Genomic DNA, 22,317 nt, shown 5'->3' on the forward strand with positions numbered 1-22,317 from the left:
ACTGACCTAGAGGAACATAGTAACAGATGGACATCACTTCCTTCTCTTTCACTGACCTAGAGGAACATAGTAACAGATGGACATCACTTCCTTCTCTTTCACTGACCTAGAGGAACATAGTAACAGATGGACATCACTTCCTTCTCTTTCACTGACCTAGAGGAACAGAGTAACAGATGGACATCACTTCCTTCTCTTTCACTGACCTAGAGGAACATAGTAACAGATGGACATCACTTCCTTCTCTTTCACTGACCTAGAGGAACATAGTAACTGATGGACACCACTTCCTTCTCTTTCACTGACCTAGAGGAACATAGTAACAGATGGAGAGGAGCAACAAATATTATACAATTGTAGTCAGGAACTCTCTCTCTCTCTCTCTCTCTCTCTCTCTCTCTCTCTCTCTCTCTCTCTCTCTCTCTCTCAACTCTTCTCTCTTTTTTTGCCTGATAGACTAACTACAGAGTTCGCCAATGTTAGCTGATTAGTTACAAAACTGGGATTGTTTCCAAATAAATTGCATGGGTAGAAACAGGACAAAACAAGCAACTTGTTAGCTGGCTATGTAAACAAATATCCAACTCATCATATGAGCTCCACTGTGCAGGCATCTACTACCCTAACACGACAGCTAACGTGTCAACTAATAGGAAAATGAGGTAATGTATAGCCTATGAATATCTGCAGCTAGCGAACATGAAAAACCATAACCTCAGTCGAGCAGTGAATTTCAAGCACAAAGACAAGGGAGGTTCGCAAAGAAGGACACTTATGAAATTGAAAATCCCTATGAGCATGGTGAAGTTATTAATTACACTTTGGATGGTGTATCAACACACCCAGTTACTACAAAGATACAGGGGTCCTTCCTAACTCAGTTGCTGGAGATGAAGGAATCCGCACAGGGATTTCACCATGAGGCCAATGGGGATTTTAAAAATAGTCATAGAGTTTAACGGCTGTGATAGGAGATAACTGAGGATGGATCAACAACATTGTATTACTCCACAACACTAACATAAATGATAGAGTGAAAAGAAGGAAGCTTGTACAGCATTAAAATATTCCAAAACATGCATTATGTTTGCAATAAGGTACTACAGTAATACTGCAAAGAAATTAACCTTTAATCCTATGTTTGGGGCATGTCCAACACAACACATCACTGGTAATATTTTCAAGCATGGTGGTGGCTGAATCATGTTATGTGTGTGTTTGTCATAGGCAAGGACGAGGGACGTTTTTGGGGTATAAAAATAAATGGAATAGAACTAAGCACAGGCAAAATCCTTGAGCAACACTTGATTCAGTCTGCTTTCTACCAGACACTGGGAGAGGAATTCACCTTTCAGTTGGACAATCGCCTAAAACACAAGGCCAAATCTACACTGGAGTTGCTTACCAAGAAGACAGTGAATGTTCCTGAGTGGCAGGGTTACAGTTTTGATATAAATCTTCTTGAAAATCTATGGCAAGACCTGAAAATGGTTGTCTAGCAATGGTCAACAAACTATTTGACAGAGCTTGAAGAATTTTGAAAAGAATAACAGGCAACGCTGCACAATCCAGGTGTGGAAAGCTCTTAGATACTTACCCAGAAAGACACAGAGCTGTAGTCATTGCCAAAGGTGATTTGAATATGTATTGACTCAAGGGGTTGAATACTTTTCTCATTAATATTTGATTATTGTTGTTGTTGACAATTTAAAATTAAATCGATTTTAATTTCACTTTGTAAATGAAGAACATGTGGACAAAGTCAAGGGCTATGAATACTTTCTGAAGGTACTGTATGTATTCAACATATAACATTACAAGTGGGGAAAAGTGAGTCAGACTTACGTAGTCGTCGTATGATTCGTGTGTGATGGGTAACAGTGGGGGTCTGTACCCGGTGTTCCCTGGTGTTCCCCTGGCCCTGGGAGCAGGTACTCCTCTCGTTAATGTGGCTTGTGGCAGGACACTCCGCTTACCCACTGTTCCCCTGGGTACAGCTGCCCCCCTGACTGGTGGAGGGGGTAGGGCCACACCACCCCGTGCCCTGTTTAAAAAACAAAACATTGATGAGATCACATCATGATATAACTTAGTCTGGCCATCTCGAACATTGATATTGTCCCTTGTGAGTTAAGGACATTTATATCATAGCATACTCTGAGTACTGTATGTTGAACAACATAGATAAAAAACATCACTATGGTATTGATCGCATCTCAAAAATATTATCCAATGTGGAAATGAAATGCTGCTTTCTTGATTTCAAACAACTATGTGCAAAAGTGGTATGGTAGCTGGTTTCAACACTTGTTTCTAATGTGGGCAGATATTATACAGACTGCCTCAGCTGGTGGTGGTCACAAGCTTAAGTGTTGTCAAGTGGAGGAGAAGCATAACATTTTCTGCTTGGACAGATACAGTCATAACGATGTTTGAAGCAGACAGTCATCATATCACTTTTCTCCCTGACAAGCCATTCATTCGGACACTGCACTGTTATTCCAAGGACCTGGGAAACCAGTTCTACCCGCATTTGTAGAGGATCCTCATGCCCATCTGTCTCACATACCGAAGCAGCCCTGGTAGCAGGTTGGCATTTATTGGGATGACTCATGTACTGGAGGCAGCCCTGGTAGCAGGTTGGCATTTATTGGGATGACTCATGTACTGGAGGCAGCCCTGGTAGCAGGTTGGAATTTACTGGGATGACTCATGTACTGGAGGCAGCCCTGGTAGCAGGTTGGCATTTATTGGATGACTCATGTACTGGAGGCAGCCCTGGTAGCATGTTGGCATTTATTGGGATGACTCATGTACTGGAGGCAACCCTGGTAGCAGGTTGGCATTTATTGGGATGACTCATGTACTGGAGGCAGCCCTGGTAGCAGGTTGGCATTTATTGGGATGACTCATGTACTGGAGGCAACCCTGGTAGCAGGTTGGCATTTATTGGGATGACTCATGTACTGGAGGCAGCTCTGCAGTGCAGTCAATAGCAGGCACAACCACAAAGTTATACAATCAGATTTTAAACCTAACCCTAACCTTAACCCTAACATTAGCCACACTGGTAACCCTAATGCCTAACCCCAACCTTAAATTAAGCTAAAAGCTAAAAAAAAAAGAACATAATTTTTAAAAACGATTTAGCCAATTTTTACTTTGTAGTTGGCCCATCTGGCAGAAATTGCTCAGTTCTGCCTCCAGAACGTCAACCTGCGTCCTGGCAGGGAAATGACCCTCTGACTCCCTGTGCTTATCCCAGCAAGGGAGGCTATAATGTTAAGGGGTCACAAACAGCTATTTGACTGTGCACACAACTCGCAAATGAGCCCTGGTGTGTCTGAGCTGAAATTAGGGTGTTGGGAGACAGATGCTGAGGTGCTTTCTTCTTTACTGCCTAGAAGGGCCAGAGGAGCACCACAGGGAGTTCAGGGTGGACTTAAGGTCATAAAGCTGTCTACATCTGGAGAATATGCAGACATTTTAACACTAGCAAGACGGAGGAGGCAGAAGATACAGTCTTCTGGCACTGCAGATCCTTCACTAAAGCTAGCAGTCCTTTATGATCGGAAAATACAAAGACTCCAAGGAGAATCACAGCCACATTACCGATGCATATTTCTCATGGAGATTTAGAGTAATGGCTTATCGAGGAGGCATAAGGAGTGAATCAGGGGAGGGACATGGTGGTGATTCTAAATGGGCAGAATCAGAATCATATGAGAAGAGGGGCTGTGTTTAAGCTTCATTACCAGCTGAGGTAGAATAGTGCTAGTCATCACCGTACACTCAAAATCCTTGAGCGACTGTCACACTGAAGACATGGTCGGGGTAGATGTATAAAATATGAATTATGAGGTATGTCATGTCTGAGATTTGAAAAAAACATTACATTAATTATGAAAACGTTACATCATGAATAATTAATTATATGTGCTTGAAACAAATGACGAATCATTCATCAAACGGGGTATGAGTATTAAACGCAATGAAGCCAAGATATGATCGCAGTTAGAGTTCACACGGATACGAAACAAAACCACACACGCACACACACACACACACACACACACACACACACACACACACACACACACACACACACACACACACACACACACACACACACACACACACACACACACACACACACACACACACACACACACACACACACACACACACACACACACACAAGCCCAATCAATGACCATTAATGAGTTGGGATGGAGACCAACAAACCAGTGGATCATAATCAACATGGCTCATCTTGGCCAATGGTAGAAATCTAAATACGTACCGTGTGTTTGTGGTGGAAGCCAGTCGTAAGCCCCGCCCACGTACAGTCCTCCCTCTGCTGGTGTCTTCTGATCCTCCGTTCAAGTAGGAGAGCTCCCTCAGCTGCTCCTGTCTGATCTCATCATTGTAGTCCTGTGGGAACAGAATACAACAAGCCTCACATTAAATAAACGAGGACATTTGTCTTAGGACCGCAACAGATGCTCGCAACTGCGGCAAAGCTCTCCTAAATAAAGAATTATCCTGATATGCACAGGAAATTCATGATTTAGTTTAACACGGAATATTAATTTAGAGGATGTTCGAGTCAGAGTAGTGTAGAGGAACAAGTCTCAGTATGCTGACGATTGTTAGAACATAGACGAGGGGAGAAGCAAGCATATATAGTCAGTCTCAAAAGATAACGCCAGACTGTCCTCCATAACACATCCATACAGAAAAATGGAGTGGACATTTAGTAACACTTTCAATGAGGCATAAACATATAGCTAATGCCTTATAAGATAATGTATCTACCCCACTAGTCATTCAAGCTCCATGGCCTTGGTTACCTACATCATGTCCGGCTTCTGTTCTTCCTCCCTCAAGTGGGCCACTGATCTATATTTATATATAATAATAATTATTGTTGTTATTATCATATAAAAGGGCTGAATGGGTAAAAACAACGTTATTAGGCACTCAGCATCTGGGTTTCAAAACTCTGCGGGGTTTTCACCTCCCCAGTCTTTTCAGAGAGTCACGTAAGGAACCAGGGGAAACAACTTACAGTTGCACTAAGACAGGGTTGGGAGGCCATATTGAAAGCGGCAATAACATTGTCCTCGTGTAAATATCGCATTGCTGTGTCTTGATTCGTATGTTCGTATGTGTGTATGTTTTTCCCAGCCAATCATTGAACATGACAAGGATAACAGATAACAGACTGGATCAAAGATATTTTATTATCTTGTCAACGTGCTTAGATGGGCCTCATTTCCTCCAACCACTTATCCTCATCTTGTTTGCAAAGAAAGCTTGGCTAAAACAAATTTGAGAGGTGGCATTGAGCACAGAATTTAACCTCTACTTGGCTTAATCTGCTGATTGATGTGGATGACACACATTTTATCTATTTAACTTACAATATCATGCATAAACAAATGTATTTTATACCACAAACATATAGCTTATATGCACATCATGTGGCATGAGATCATTAAGGTGCATTATTTTCATATCTACTGTAACTTCAAGAAAGGGTTCAAAAAGGCATTGCTCACAAGCACCCAGTTGATTCATAATATATACTGTATATATATATATATATATTATTTATATATAAAACACACTTAACCAGCATGGCTACCACAGCATTCTGCAGCGATACGCCATCACATCTAGTTTGCGCTTCATGGGACTATCATTTGTTTTTCAACAGGACAATAACCCAACACACCTCCAGGTTATGTAAGGGCTATTTTACCAAGAAGGAGAGTGATGGAGTGCTGCATCAGATGACCTGGCCTCCACAATCCCCCGACTTCAACCCAATTGAGGTGGTTTGGGATGAGTTGGACTGCAGAGTGAAGGAAAAGCAGCCAACAAGTGCTCAGCATACGTGGGAACTCCAGGTGAAGCTGGTTGAGTGAATGCCAAGAGTGTGTAAAGCTGTCATCAAGGCAAAGGGTGGCTACTTTGAAGAATCTCATATATAAAATATATTTGGATTTGTTTAATACTTATTTGGTTACTACATGATTCCATATGTGTTATTTCATAGTTTTGATGTCTTCACTATTATTCTACAATGTGGAAAATAGTAAAAAATAAAGAAAAACCTTTGAATGAGTAGGTGTATCTAAAACTTTGGACAGGTACTGTATAACAGTGCCTACGAGAAAGTATTCAGACCCCTTGACTTTTTCCACATTTTGTTACATTACAGGCATATTCTAAAATAGATTTTTTTTAAAGCCTTAGCAAACTACACACAATACCACATAATGACAAAGTGAAAACAGAATTATTTTTTTTTGCAAATGTCTTACAAATAAAAAACAGAAATACATTATTTACTTAATTAAGTATTCAGACCCTTTGCTATGAGACTCAAAATTGAGCTCAGATGCATCCTGTTTCCATTGATCATCCTTGAGATGTTTTTACAACTTGGAGTCCACCTGTAGTCAATTCAATTGATATGACATGATTTGGAAAGGCACACAGCTGTCTATGTAAGGTCCCACAGTTGACAGTGCATGTCCGAGCAAAAACCATCCAATCAAAGTTCATTTGTCATGTGCGCCGAGTACAACAGGTGTAGGTAGACCTTACAGGGAAGTGCTTACTTACAGGCTCTAACCAATAGTGCAAAAAATGTATTAGGTGAACAATAGGTAGGTAAAGAAATAAAAACAACAGTAAAAAGACAGTGAAAAATAACAGCAGTGAGGCTATATACAGTAGCGAGGCTATAAAAGTAGTGTACAGACACAGGTTAGTCGGGCTGATTGAGGTAGTATGTGCCTTGAGGTCGACGGAACTGTCCGTAGAGCTCAGAGACAGGATTGTGTCGAGGCACAGATCTGGGGAAGGTTACCAAAACATGGAAGAAGTTTGGAACCACCAAGACTCTTCATAGAGCAGTCCGCCAGCAAAAACTGAGCAATCGGGGGAGAATGGCCTTGGTCAGGGAGGTGACCAAGAACCCAATGGTCACTGACAGAGCTCTGGAGTTCCTCTGTGGACATGGGAGAACATTCCAGAAGGACAACCATCTCTGCAGCACACCAATCAGTACTTCATGGTAGAGTGGCCAGACGGAAGCCACTTCTATATATATATATGCCATTTAGCAGATGCTTTTATCCAAAGCGACTTACAGTCATGTGTGCATACATTCTACATATGGGTGGTCCCGGGAATCGAACCCACTACCCTGGCGTTACAAGCGCCATGCTCTACCAACTGAGCTACAGAAGGAGATTTACTCATTCATGTCTTTCCTTTTAAACAGTGATACATTACATGTAAAATGTTTGCATTACCTGATTGACAGTGACTTGTGTACAAACAGACGTAATCGAAATGGCGGTGTTCTAGCGAGTGAATGAAGTAAATTCAAAGTCTGTTTTGCTTTGCAAAACAGCAAGCAATGTCTTGAATAGCCTCAAGTTAAATAATTGTAATGCAGTACCAGTTTGCCCATAGCCAATGCTTGATTGGGTTAAATTGGTTCAGGAAAGAAATATATTTGGCGATGAATAGATGTAATGGCTAGCCTGATGGGATCACTATAGAGGCTGTTGGATGGTCAGGCTAATTAGCCTCTGAATGAAAACTGGTGGCAAAATGCTTTCAACTGAACCAGGAGGCAACAACTTGGAGAAAACACTGTGATTAAGCTCCGGTTGTAAGAATATTTCCAGAGAAGATAATGAAACACTGGCAGAAAAAAGAGGCTCAATTCCCCACTATAATATGACAACCAAAATACCTGATAAACAATATAATTTAAAAACATTCAGAATATTTTTCATCCATTGTTTCACTTTTTGTCACGAATCCCGCTTCCTGAGTCTGTGTTTGCCTGTGTTTCTGTCCTGGAGTGTGTTTCCGGTGTCCTGGAACGCACCCTGTCTGGTTGCCGGGCGAATTTGCTTGTTGGGAGATCGATGTTCACCCGCACCTGTATCCCATCAGTAATCTGCACACCTGTCCTGATCATCACCTCTCCCCTTCAAAAGCTCTGACCTGACATCCATTCCCTGCCGGATCGTTAGCCATGAACAGTATGTTGTGCCATAGTATCAGCCTCAAGTTGGATATAATTTGTTTTGTTGTTTTTTACGTATTGCTTGCCTTAAACTTACCTCCGTTTGTTCTGTCTTCAGTTACTCACCCGGATCATTTACCCCATTCCCGCCTGGTCGGAGGAGGATTCCGCTACCCCATTGGATCCACCTATTTACTCCCATCAACTCACCACCGCTGCCCGCTACGCCACCTGGATATATCTACCCATTCACATTCACTTGTAAATACATACTCACCTTCTTCCTACTCTCCTTGTCCTGGTCTGCTTCTGGGTTCGATTTTGAAAGAACGTGACACTTTTAGATAATAGTGTGGGTAATATTCCAGTATAAACGAAGGGGAATCAGACATTGCAGTGAAATACAGTATTTCAGCATTCTTACATTGGGGGTTGGTGGGTTGTGGTGTACAGCACCCTGTTAACCAGTGAGAGCGTCCCTACTGCCAGTCGCCTCCCGAACAACTCTTCTGTGGTCCATACTGTTGATGACTAAGACAGTGCAGATACACCTGCTATGCTGAACAGAAATATAAACGCAACATGTAAAGTGTTGGTCCAATGTTTCATGAGTTGAAATTAAAGATCCCAGAAATGTTCCATATACACAAAAAGCTGATTTCTTTCATTTTGTGCACAAATGTGTTTAAATCCCTGTTTGTGAGCATTTCTCCTTTGCCAAGACAATCCATCCACCTGACAGGTGTGGCATATCAAGAAGCTGATTAAACAGCATGATCTTTACACATGTGCACCTTGTGTTGGTGACAATTAAAGGACACTAAAATGTGCAGTCTTGTCACAACACAATGCCACAGATGTCTGAAGTTTTGAGGGAGTGTGCAATTGGCATGCTGACTGCAGGAATGTCCACCAGAGCTGTTGCCAGAGAATTGAATGTCCATTTATCTACCTTAAGCCTCCAACATCTGTTAGATAATTTGGCACTACGTCCAGGTCCTCCACACCGGCTTATTACCCTGTGGGATCGTCTGAGACCAGCCACCCGCAGAGCTGATTGAACCGAGGAGTATTTCCATCTGTAATAAAGCCTCTTTGTGGGCGGGAAAAAATCATTCTTATTGGCTGGGCCAGGCTCCCAGTGGGTGGGTTTATGCCCTCCCAAGCCCACCCATGGCTGCACCCCTAGATTAGGGCCTAATGCAGTTATTTGTATTGACTGATTTTCTTATATGTACTGTAACTCAGTAAAATTGAAATTGTTGCGTTTATATTTTTGTTCAGTATATTTCAATGCTATACATTGTGCTGCATGAATCACTACTCTCCTGGTACTAGGGGGCAGTATGTGAATCACTACTCTCCTGGTACCAGGGGGAAGTATGTGGTCCAAGTCCCAACTCCTCACACACAGTGAATGGTCTTTTCACAGATGTCGCATGCCCCTATTGGGGAAAACCCTCTGGACCAGACGACACATTGTCTGACTACCATGACATTTTGTTTTGGAAGAAGTCCATTGATTCTCACCTGCCAGATGAATACAGAGAATAACAGGATGGGTGGGCATGCCAAGGAAAATGCCAATCGTTGGATTGGCTACTTTGGTCCTCCTCCATAAATCATTTGAACAAAAAATCCTCCTCCTCCAACCAGGTTGCATTTAGGTGAGTTAATCATCAGGCACTGGAACCTTGTATGACTGCAAGTCTTTATGTAGGAGATAAAAGACTGGGAAAAAATACATCCCCCAAATATATTTTCATTCTAACCTAGCCAAAGCTGTAACATTTCAGGGGCAATGTTCCCTCTATTTTCTTTTCGGCACTGAGCAAATTTCAGGTCTGTTGAGAGCAAACTTGAACATCGTGAAAACTCCGTGCAACTTCCAGGGCGCACGTTTACTGTTAACACTGAGGCTGTATCCACTTGAAGTTACAGTTTTAGGCCCTGTGGCTATTTGATCATAATGTAGGCCTACCAGAGTGGCCTACCATCAAAAACAATGGAGAAAATGAATCCCATAACATTTTAACATGGGAATAGCTGTACTATCATTCAGCCTACAGTAGCAGCCAATGTGGGGTGTTCAATGTAAGAGTTCTGAAAAAGACATGCAGGGCTTGACATTAACCTGTTTATCCATGAGGTGACTGAAGATGTTGTTGTGTTGTTTGATGCAAGAAACAACTTTACAAGATAAAATGTATAATTATTCCCTTACCATTATTACAGAGAATCAGACAAATTATGCTACCCTCTGCCTATACTTAGCTTATCAAGCCTGTCTCAAAATACAACACTGCCCCTTTAAGACAAAAAAAAGGTTTTCACCTGAGTCACTTTTCAAAGATGTCTAGAAATGCACGTTTGCGGTCTAAGGCATTGTATGGCAGTACTTGAGGCTTCACTACAGGGTTCGATTCCAGGCTGTGTCACAACCGGCCGTGACTGTGAGTCCCATAGGGCGTTGCACAATTGGCCCAGCGTTGTCCGGGTTAGGGGAGGGTTTGATCTGAGGGGCTTTACTTGGCTCATTGTGCTCTAGCGACTCCTTGTGGCAGGCCGGGCACCTGCAGGCTGACTGCGGTTGTCAGTTGAACAGTGTTTCCTACATGCAGCTTCCGGATTAAGCGGACGGGTCATGTTTTGGCGGGTCATGTTTCAGAGCTCGACCTTCGCCTCACCTGAGCCCGTTGGGGAGTTGCAGCAATGACACACACAATAGAATCCTACTCGGATGCGTTTTGCCTATAGCAAAATCTGTGCATGGTTTTGCATACTAAGCATTGCATAGTTAGTTTTGTTTCGCTATGTTGCACTGAAAGTGGCTAATGTTGCATTGATTTGATCACAAATCCCACTGTAAAGGGTACCATTGATAGTATTAACTAACGGGGAAAACTCTAGAAAGTTGAATGAAGTTTAATCTCGTGCTTCTCTGCCCAGGCTGATATTAATTCTGCATTGCAGCTTAGAGGGAACATTGTTCAGGGGTAGACACAAGTGTCCTTCTACTTGCAATTCTAGTCGGGTGGCCATTATGAACATAATGGAGATTTGAAATATAGTCTTGACTGGGCTGGGGGGGTACTTTGACCTGATCAGTGCAGCTGCCGAAGCTGAAACATATCTAGCTAAGCATATACTCTGTGATGTAAAACCTACGGCAGGAAGGGGGAGGCACACGGAATGCCGTGAGGAGACTCATCCAGCCTCTCTACCTGAGGGACTGGCAGACGCTGCAAAGCCTTATTCATATTTACAGCTCAGTCTCAGCATGCCTATACAGTATGCACATTAATTACTGCTAACTGCTGTAGGCTCAAAGTCGGCAGAGCCTTGCAAGTTGCTCTATACTTGTTAATTGTGGAATACATTAACTCACTGTTAGGTAGATGGGGGGGTACAGAGGAAATTGTAATATAGAAAATGTAATATAGCAACCATCCAGAAAATATTGCAAGTTATGTGAAAAATGTACTACATTGTCATTCTTGAGAGATTTCAGTTGGGGTTGTAACAAAATGTGTCAATGTCGACCTTCCAACATTCAATCAGTCTGTCTGGAGCTGTTTTAATCACCTGCTTAACCTTGTAGCAACTTTCAATTACATCTGAAAGTGCAAATAAGACCCGGTAGAGGAATCCACGAGAGCAGAGGTGCACTGACCCATCTCAATGTACAATTAGAGTAAATGAAATGGTTTAAAAGAACTTACTGGAACTAGGAATTTCTTAATCTCCTCCAAGGCATGGCTCATTCGGGAATAGGCCTCTCCGGGAGGAGCGAAGGCTTCAATTAAAACGTGGAGATCGTTACTCAAATGGGCATACTTGGCCTCTCCACTTTTCCTCAACTCTTCTTCCTGAGGAGAAAAAGAGATGGAAAAAAATCAGGTCAAGTATTATTGTCGGGTCTGAAAGGAGAAAGTGAAAGTGATATCACACAGTACAGTTGGTATGATGGATATATCAAGTGAAGCATGAAGGGTTAACAAGAATCATTTGTTGCCCACAGCTGCCTATTAATAAATCAAATCTCATCAGCATGTCCTGACTTCCTCCCTCAAGCATTGGGGAAGTTGGGAGTGAGATGTCCCTGTTGCATGCCAGCCAGCCTGTCAGGCTGGAACCACCCACTGGGATTTACACCATGAAGCTGTGGCTCAATCATATTGAAGGTTTTGGTTTACATTATAAACAAGATACTACAAACTTGAATTATGTGTTAACGATCCATGTACTTTTTGACCAATTGTTTTCTGAGCTAAAACGGAGCAATCGGCAACGTGAAAACGGACAGTTAAAAAGTAATAATAATAATAATGAGAAATTGCTTGTTTTATGTTCTCATTTTTTGGATATAAACAAAGCAAAAACAAATGTCATATTTAGATTTTCACAAGTGGGTGGGGTTAAATGTGGAAAGCGTTGGAGGCTACTGAGTGGAGGACGGCTCATAATAATGGCTGGAATGGAGTGAATGGAAACCACGTTTGATGTGTTTGATACCATTCCAGCTATTATTATGAGCTGTCCTCCCCTCAGCAGCCTCCACTGGTGGAATGCTTGTCATTGGCCAAATGCACAGGCAACACTTCATGTGCCTTCAAAATAGTTGTTCACCTCATTCTATGTATCTACTATCTATCAGGCAATCTATTAAAAGCTATTAATTAGTCTCTTAATTACAAGATTGTGATATTTCTCCATTTTATATTTAAGATAAGATCACAACAATGACAATGTTTATCAACCTATTAATGAACCGCTGTTACTGTAAATGGTTAGATAACTGATATACCCAAGCTCCCTTGTTAAGCATAGTCTACGATGTTCATATTAACAATGTCATTTCACAAAATCGGGGTACTGTGGCTCTGCTGGGTTTGCTATTCTGTCTGTTGAGGGCTCAGAATAGGAGGTCAGTGGAGGAGTCAGAGAATTACATCATTCAACAGAGTGACAATGAAGAGGCAAAAGCAGGCTGAGACATTCAGATTAAGAGCAAAAGGCCTGAGGCTACAGAGAGATGACGTACACATGACTGACCAGGCCAACACACACACACACACACACACACACACACACACACACACACACACACACACACACACACACACACACACACACACACACACACACACACACACACACACACACACACACACACACACACACACACACACACACACACACACACACACACACCTGCAGTGCACTCCCTGCACCCTTGTCCTGCCTGCCACATACCTGCTCACACACCTAAAATGTAGGGAAGATCTAGGTCTGTATTCACCAAGTGTTTCAGAGTAGCATTGCTGATCTAGGATTACTGATCAGGTACCCCTTGTTCATGTAATCAGCAGCTGCTGACTCTATTTCAGCACTGAGGACCGGTCCCTGATTGAGTCATCATTACAGGAAAAGGCCCATTAAAAAAATATATTGTGGAAATTATTTCTCTTTTATATTGAATTGTTGTGTCCAAACTCTTTATTTTCATACTTTATTCACCGTTAGTCAGCACCTCCACACAAAATCCTTTTTCTGGGTGTGCACCAGCTCATGATTTTTTATTCCAAAATGTGTATAACATTTTATTATAGGGAATATCATGGAACTATATATGACACTGTATATTATGCAGGCCTAAAACTAATCAGTATTGACAATCAGAGATGTGCTTTCACGGATATAAACAACGGTCCTGGGGGTACTTATCAACGTTTCAGAAAAAGGCCTATTTAATTCAATTGAATTGTATGTGGCAGCATCTTTAATTCCACTAGATGGCAGTAATGAGCAGCAATTAACCCTGAAGTCTATTTGAACCCTTTTGGTATTTAAAGCTTTCAAATGGCAGAGACACACACACACACACACACACACACACACACACACACACACACACACACACACACACACACACACACACACACACACACACACACACACACACACACACACAACTTTAAAAAGAAAGGCAGTCAGACTTTTGTATCACCATGCTTTCTTTATGGTTATATAGCATTTTACCCACCCACCCACTTGCTGTCAAATCCTTGCTTCCTCTGTCCTTTTTTTCCTCATCTCCCTTTCAAAGTTTATTGGAGGAGGAGGCACGAGGTGAGGAACCTTCAATCCTCTACCCCAATGTGTTTTGGGAGGAAGGTGAGGAATGAATTAAATTAAATAATAATATAAGCCATTTAGCAGACACTTTTATCCAAAGCGACTTCTATAAGAAATAAGAACAGTGGAAGCAAATATTTGACAGCTAGACATTTTCTGGGACTCTGAGTGAGGAGCTGTGATACCCAGGCCCTGTCCGACACAACCAACACCCTAGACACTTGTGGAGATCTGAGAGGACTGGATACGTGTAAGCAATATGAACAAAATTCCACAAAGCCTATCAGAGGGTAAGGTGGAGCTCTCACCATGTCACCACCCATCAATCCCTCTCTTATAATCTTGAATCTTAATAGAAATTGAGAAATATCATGTTATTTTGACATTAATATATTAATTAATAGCTATTAATAGATTACCACATTGATAGTAGATTAATAGAATGAAGATAAACTTCTATTTTGAAGGGACAGGAAGGCGGTGCATTTGGCCAATGACAGGCATTCCACATTTAAAACCACGCACATGTGAAAATGTAAATATCAAGATTGTTGTTTATATACAAAAAACAGGTATTTTTTCTATTTTTCTGTTTTTTGAAAAAAAAAACAGCAACAAAAAACAGGCCATTTTCATGTTGCTGATTTTTCGGTTTTAAACAAATGTCAATCAATTAAATGCAACAATGCAAACACACCAGGTAAGATTTCCGAAGTGGCCTGATTGCTGAATGTCGCCAATACAAAAAAAATCAGAAAGCCGGTAATTATGACAGCCAGCATTACCTTCTTATGTTTATTACATTGGGCTCTGGCACACATTCAAACACTGGAGATGCTTTGATGTGAGAGATTCTCCCAGCTGCTTGATTAGTGGTGTGGTGCACTCCTCTTATCACATCAGCCCTCTTCTCCAGACCGTACAACATGACAGGCTATATGTTACACGGTATAGACAACCTCATTTGGCTCCAAGGTGGAGGATGTACTTGAGCAATCCCAATAGTTTTGAAACCCATAGCCTCCTTGAATGGAAGGTTTCTACTGCTAAGTCAGTGGGGCAAACGTATCATTAATGAGAAAGAATATCAATATAGAGCTACTGTAGGGTTGGCAATGACATAATAAACTCCTTAAAGGATCTGTATTCTACACAGGTAGAGCACATATGGGAAAGAATATTGACTCTAAAGGCCTATCTGAAAACACTATAACACACTATTTCACCACAGATCATGTGCAAAGAACATACAGTTGATATCAGAAGTTTACATACACTTAGGTTGGAGTTATTAAACTAGTTTTTCAACCACTCCACAAATTTCTTGTTAACAAACTATAGATTGGCAAGTCCGTCAGGACATCTACTTTGTGCATGACACAAGTCATTTTACCCGAAATTGTTAACAGACAGATTATTTCACTTATAATTCACTGTATCCCAATTCCAGTGGGTCAGAAGTTTACATACACTAAGTTGACTGTGCCTTTATTAAACAGCTTGGACAATTCCAGAAAATTATGTAATTGCTTTAGAAGCTTCTGATAGGCTAATTGACATCATTTGAGTCAATCAGAGGTGTACCTGTGGATGTTTTTCAAGGCCTACCTTCAACTCAGTGCCATTTTGCTTGACATTATGAGAAAATCAAAAGAAATCAGCCAAGACCTAAGAAAAAACAATTGCAGACCTCCACAAGTCTGGTTCATCCTTGGGAGCAATTTCTAAACGCCTGAAGGTACCACGTTCATCTTTACAAACAATAGTAGCAAGTATAATCACCACGGGACAACGCAGCCACCATACCGCTCAGGAAGGAGATGCATTCTGTCTCCTGGAGATGAGCGTACTTTGGTGCAAAAAGTGCAAATCAACCCCAGAACAACAGCAAAGGACCTTGTGAAGATGATGGAGAAAACAGGTACAAAAGTTTCTATATCCACAGTAAAACAGTCCTATATTGACATAACCTGAAAGGCCGGTCAGCAAAGAAGAAGCCACTGCTCCAAAACCGCCATAAAAACCCAGACTACGGTTTGCAACTGCACATGGGGACAAAGATCATACTTTTTGGAGAAATGTCCTCTGATCTGATGAAACAAAAATAGAACTGTTTGGCCATAATGACCATCGTTATCTTTGGAGGAAAAAGGGGGAGGCTTGCAAGACAAAGAACACCATACCAACCGTGAAGCACGGGGGTGGCAGCATCATGTTGTGGGGGTGCTTTGCTGCAGGAGCGACTGGTGCACTTCACAAAATCAATGGCATCATGAGGTATGAAAATGATGTGGATATATTGATATAGCTTGATTGCAAATGAGTCTCCAAATGGACAATGACCCCAAGCATAATTCCAAAATTGTGGAAAAATGGCTTAAGGACAACAAAGTCAAGGTATTGGAGTGGCCATCACTAAGCCCTAACCTCAATCCTTTAGAAAATGTCTGGGCATAACTGAAAAAGTGTATGAGCAAGGAGGCCTGCAAACCTGACTCAGTTACACCAGCTCTGTCAGGAGGAATGGGCCAAAATTCACACAACTTATTGTGGAAAGCTTGTTGAAGGCTATCTGAAGCGTTTGACCCAAGTTAAACAATTTAAAGGCAATGCTACCAAATACTAATTGAGTGTATGTAAACTCCTGACCCACTGGGAAAGTGATGAAAGAAATACAAGATGAAATAAATAATTTTCTCTACTATTATTCTGACATTAAATATTCGTTAAATAAAGTGGTCATCCTAACTGACCTGTCTGGGGATTTTTACTAGGATTAAATGTAATTAAATCTGAAAACCTGAGTTTAAATGTACTTGGCTAAGGTGTATGTTAACTTCTGACTTCAACTGTACATCTAACAACAATGGCAATTGGCACTGAAAAATCTTTATATTTCCAACTAAAATGGCCATCAGGGTTGGGGTCAATTCCAAATGAATTTGAAGTTCCAATTCAATTCTAGAATTCACTCACAATGTGGAGAATTTACATTGTTTGTATTCAAATTAAATTCAATCTTCAAGTTATGGAATTGGAATTTACTGTTTGGACTGTTTGAATTTAAATTGTAAAAACTTTCATCTTTGGAATTCAATATTCGTACATTTCCCAATTAATACAATTAATGCACTTAGTATCAAACATGGACTGCAGGATTGGTTTTAAATCACGTAACTCATATTTCTAATGTTACAGTAAGCTGCCTGATCAGTGACATGATAAGCCTGAAAGCCTGAATGAATTGCAATCAAATTGGAATTTGTGAAATTTTGGGGGGAAATATTGAATTGAGTATTACTTTTTGGAAATGTACCTAACATTGGAATTGAGAGGAATTTAATTACTGTATCTCTGAATTCAAAGACTGACCTGTAATTTGAATTAAATTAAATACTATTTACAAGGAAAGGGAATTTAATTAGAATGGATGCTGGATGGTTCAAAATTCTACCTCCTTTCTCAGATTGGTCATTGTTTGTTCAAAGTGCAGTAATCAAGTCAATATGTGTCTTTCTGTAAGTGGTTGGTCTAGGTCTGTGCTCAAACAGAAAGCCTTTCAGGTAATTCATCTCGTGAGGAAGAGCTGGGTGACATTTTTCTGTATTTTATCTGAAAGCTTTTCCTTTTATGACAATCCGATGAGCAAAATGCTCTGTTTTTAAAGCTGGGGCCTGTCTCAACATGAATGTCAAGTTCTTTTTTAAGTGGTTCAATATGAGTACAGCAGAATACTTTTAGAAATGACAAAATTACAAGTTTTCAGGGCGAGCTATTAAAACTTGACTTTACGGATATGAATGGTCTTGAGTGCAGCTGAAGTTGAAGATAGTTGAAGGCAAAAATGAATAGGTCTCATACAGTGGCTTGCAAAAGTATTCAGCCCCATGGTAACCCCCCGAGTCAATACTCTATAGAGCCAACTTTTGCCGCAATTATAGCTGCAAGTCTCTTGGGGTATGTCTCTATAAGCTTGGCAGATCTAGCCACTGGGTTTTTTTAATGTTCTTCAAGGCAAAATTGCTCCAGCTCCTTCAAGTTGGATGGGTTCCGCTGGTGTACAGAAATCTTTAAGTCATACCACAGATTCTCAATTGAATTGAGGTCTGGGCTTTGACTAGGCCATTCCAAGACATTTAAATGTTTCCCCTTAAACCACCCGAATGTTGCTTTAGCGATATGTTTAGGGTCATTGTCCTGCTGGAAGGTGAACCTCCGTCCCAGTCAAATCTCTTGAAGACTGAAACAGGTTTCCCTCAAGAATTTCCCTGTAATTAGAGCCATCCATCATTCCATCAATTTTGACCAGTTTCCCAGTCCTTGCTGATAATAAACATACCCACAGCATGATGCTGCCACCACCATGCTTCACTGTGGTGATCGTGTTCTCTGGGTGATGAGAGGTGTTGGATTTGCGCCAGACATAGTGTTTTCCTTGATGACCAAAAAGCTAAATGTTGTCTCATCTAACCATATGTTTGGGGAGTCTCCTACATGCCTTTTGGCAAACACCAAACATTTTTGCTTATTTTTTCTTTAAGCAATGGGTTTTTTCTGACCACTCTTCTGTAAAGTCCAGCTCTGTGGAGTGTACGGCTTAGAAATCCTATTGACAGATAATCCAATCTCTGCTGTGGAGCTTTGCAGCTCCTTCAGGGTTATCTTCAGTCTCTTTGTTGCCTCTCTGATTAATGCCCTCCTTGCCTGGTCCGTGAGTTTTGGTGGACGGCCCTCTCTTGCAGATTTGTTGTGGTGCCATATTCTTTCATTTTTTTTTATAATGGATTTAATGGTGCTCCGTGGGATGTTCAACATTTTGGATATTTATTTTAACCGAACCCTGATCTGTACTTCGCCACAACTTTGTCCCTGGCCTGTTTGGAGAGCTCCTTGGTCTTCATGGTGCCGCTTGCTTGGTGGTGCCCCTTGCTTAGTAGTGTTGCAGATTCTGGGGCCTTTCAGAACAGGTGCATATATCCTGAGATCATGTGACAGATCATGCGACACTTAGATTGCACACAGGTGGACTTATTTGAACTAATTGTGTGACTTCTGAAGGTAATTGGTTGCACCAGATCTTATTCAGGGGCTTCATAGCAAAGGGGGTGAATACATATGCAAAGGGGGTGAATACATAGGCAAAGGGGGTGAATACATAGTGAATACATAGGCAAAGGGAGTGAATACATATGCAAAGGGGGTGAATACATATGCAAAGGGGTGAATACATAGGCAAAGGGGGTGAATATATATGCAAAGGGGGTGAATACATAGGCAAAGGGGTGAATATATATGCAAAGGGGGTGAATACATATGCAAAGGGGTGAATACATAGGCAAAGGGGGTGAATACATATGCAAAGGGGGTGAATATATATGCAAAGGGGTGAATACATAGGCAAAGGGGGTGAATATATATGCAAAGGGGGTGAATACATAGGCAAAGGGGTGAATACATATGCAAAGGGGGTGAATACATATGCAAAGGAGGGAATACATAGGCAAAGGGGGTGAATATATATGCAAAGGAGGGAATATATAGGCAAAGGGGGTGAATATATATGCAAAGGAGGGAATACATATGCAAAGGAGGGAATACATAGGCAAAGGGGTGAATATATATGCAAAGGAATACATAGGCAAAGGGGGTGAATACATAGGTACATACAAGGAGGGAATACATAGGCAAAGGGGAATACATGCAAATGCAAAGGGGGTGAATATATATGCAAAGGAGGGAATACATAGGCAAAGGGGTGAATACATAGGCAAAGGGGTGAATACATAGGCAAAGGGGTGAATACATAGGCAAAGGGGTGAATACATAGGCAAAGGGGTGAATACATATGCAAAGGAGGGAATACATAGGCAAAGGGGTGAATATATATGCAAAGGAGGGAATACATAGGCAAAGGGGAATATATGCAAATATATATGCAAAGGGGTGAATACATAGGCAAAGGGGGTGAATACATATGCAAAGGAGGGAATACATAGGCAAAGGGGGTGAATACATATGCAAAGGGGGTGAATACATATGCAAAGGAGGGAATACATAGGCAAAGGGGGTGAATATATATGCAAAGGAGGGAATACATAGGCAAAGGGGGTGAATATATATGCAAAGGAGGGAATACATAGGCAAAAGGGGTGAATACATAGGCAAAGGGGTGAATACATAGGCAAAGGGGGTGAATATATATGCAAAGGAGGGAATACATAGGCAAAGGGGGTGAATATATATGCAAAGGAGGGAATACATAGGCAAAGGGGGTGAATATATAGGCAAAGGGGTGAATACATAGGCAAAGGGGGTGAATATATAGGCAAAGGGGTGAATACATAGGCAAAGGGGGTGAATACATAGGCAAAGGGGGTGAATACATAGGCAAAGGGGTGAATACATAGGCAAAGGGGTGAATATATAGGCAAAGGGGTGAATATATAGGCAAAGGGGTGAATATATAGGCAAAGGGGTGAATATATATGCAAAGGGGGAATACATATACAAAGGGGTGAATATATATGCAAAGGGGGTGAATACATATGCAAAGGGATGAATACATAGGCAAAGGGGGTGAATACATATGCAAAGGGGTGAATACATATGCAAAGGGGGTGAATACATATGCAAAGGGGGTGAATACATAGGCAAAGGGGTGAATACATATGCAAAGGGGTGAATACATATGCAAAGGGGTGAATACATATGCAAAGGAGGGAATACATAGGCAAAGGGGGTGAATATATATGCAAAGGAGGGAATACATAGGCAAAGGGGGTGAATATATATGCAAAGGAGGGAATACATAGGCAAAGGGGGGAATACATAGGCAAAGGGGTGAATACATAGGCAAAGGGGGTGAATACATATGCAAAGGAGGGAATACATAGGCAAAGGGGGTGAATACATATGCAAAGGAGGGGGGAATACATAGGCAAAGGGGGTGAATACATATGCAAAGGGGTGAATACATATATGCAAAGGGGTGAATACATATGCAAGGGGGTGAATACATAGGCAAAGGGGTGAATACATATGCAAAGGGGTGAATACATATACAAGGGGGTGAATACATATGCAAAGGGGGTGAATACATAGGCAAAGGGGTGAATACATATGCAAAGGGGTGAATACATATGCAAAGGGGTGAATACATATGCAAAGGGATGAATACATAGGCAAAAGGGGTGAATATATAGGCAAAGGGGTGAATACACAGGCAAAGGGGTGAATACATAGGCAAAGGGGGTGAATACATAGGCAAAGGGGGTGAATATATATGCAAAGGAGGGAATACATAGGCAAAGGGGGTGAATATATATGCAAAGGGGGTGAATACATAGGCAAAGGGGGTGAATACATAGGCAAAGGGGGTGAATACATAGGCAAAGGGGGTGAATATATAGGCAAAGGGGGTGAATACATAGGCAAAGGGGTGAATACATAGGCAAAGGGGGTGAATACATAGGCAAAGGGGGTGAATACATAGGCAAAGGGGTGAATATATATGCAAAGGGGGTGAATACATAGGCAAAGGGGGTGAATACATAGGCAAAGGGGGTGAATACATAGGCAAAGGGGGTGAATATATAGGCAAAGGGGGTGAATATAAAGGCAAAGGGGGTGAATATAGGCAAAGGGGGTGAATATATATGCAAAGGAGGGAATACATAGGCAAAGGGGTGAATACATAGGCAAAGGGGGTGAATACATAGGCAAAGGGGGTGAATACATATGCAAAGGAGTGAATACATAGGCAAAGGGGGTGAATACATATGCAAAGGAGGGAATACATAGGCAAAGGGGGTGAATATATAGGCAAAGGGGGTGAATACATATGCAAAGGGGGTGAATACATATACAAAGGGGGTGAATACATATGCAAAGGGGGTGAATACATAGGCAAAGGGGGTGAATACATATGCAAAGGGGGTGAATACATAGGCAAAGGGGTGAATACATAGGCAAAGGGGGTGAATACATAGGCAAAGGAGGGAATACATAGGCAAAGGGGGTGAATACATAGGCAAAGGGGGTGAATACATAGGCAAAGGAGGGAATACATAGGCAAAGGGGGTGAATACATAGGCAAAGGAGGGAATACATAGGCAAAGGGG

The 22,317-nt window shown here is 41.5% G+C and overlaps 1 protein-coding gene across 4 annotated transcripts in view; it reads right to left on the bottom strand.

Annotated features, from left to right (window-relative positions):
* LOC118402782 (KH domain-containing, RNA-binding, signal transduction-associated protein 2-like) overlaps positions 1 to 22,317 on the bottom strand; it is a 154,219-nt gene that overhangs the window by 44,209 nt on the left and 87,693 nt on the right. For all 4 annotated transcript variants that reach the window (XR_004829561.2, XR_008078183.1, XR_008078184.1 and 1 more), the window contains exons 4-6: positions 11,782 to 11,928; positions 4,304 to 4,434; positions 1,846 to 2,044 (exon numbers count right to left, since the gene is read on the bottom strand). Coding sequence is in view for 1 of the 4 variants with exons in the window: in XM_035801030.2 (XP_035656923.1) it covers positions 1,846 to 2,044; positions 4,304 to 4,434; positions 11,782 to 11,928 (477 nt within the window). In the remaining 3 variants the exon portion in view is untranslated. The remainder of the gene's footprint in view (positions 1 to 1,845; positions 2,045 to 4,303; positions 4,435 to 11,781; positions 11,929 to 22,317) is intronic.

This window comes from Oncorhynchus keta, chromosome 24, assembly GCF_023373465.1.
Source record: "Oncorhynchus keta strain PuntledgeMale-10-30-2019 chromosome 24, Oket_V2, whole genome shotgun sequence".
NCBI lineage: Eukaryota > Metazoa > Chordata > Actinopteri > Salmoniformes > Salmonidae > Oncorhynchus > Oncorhynchus keta.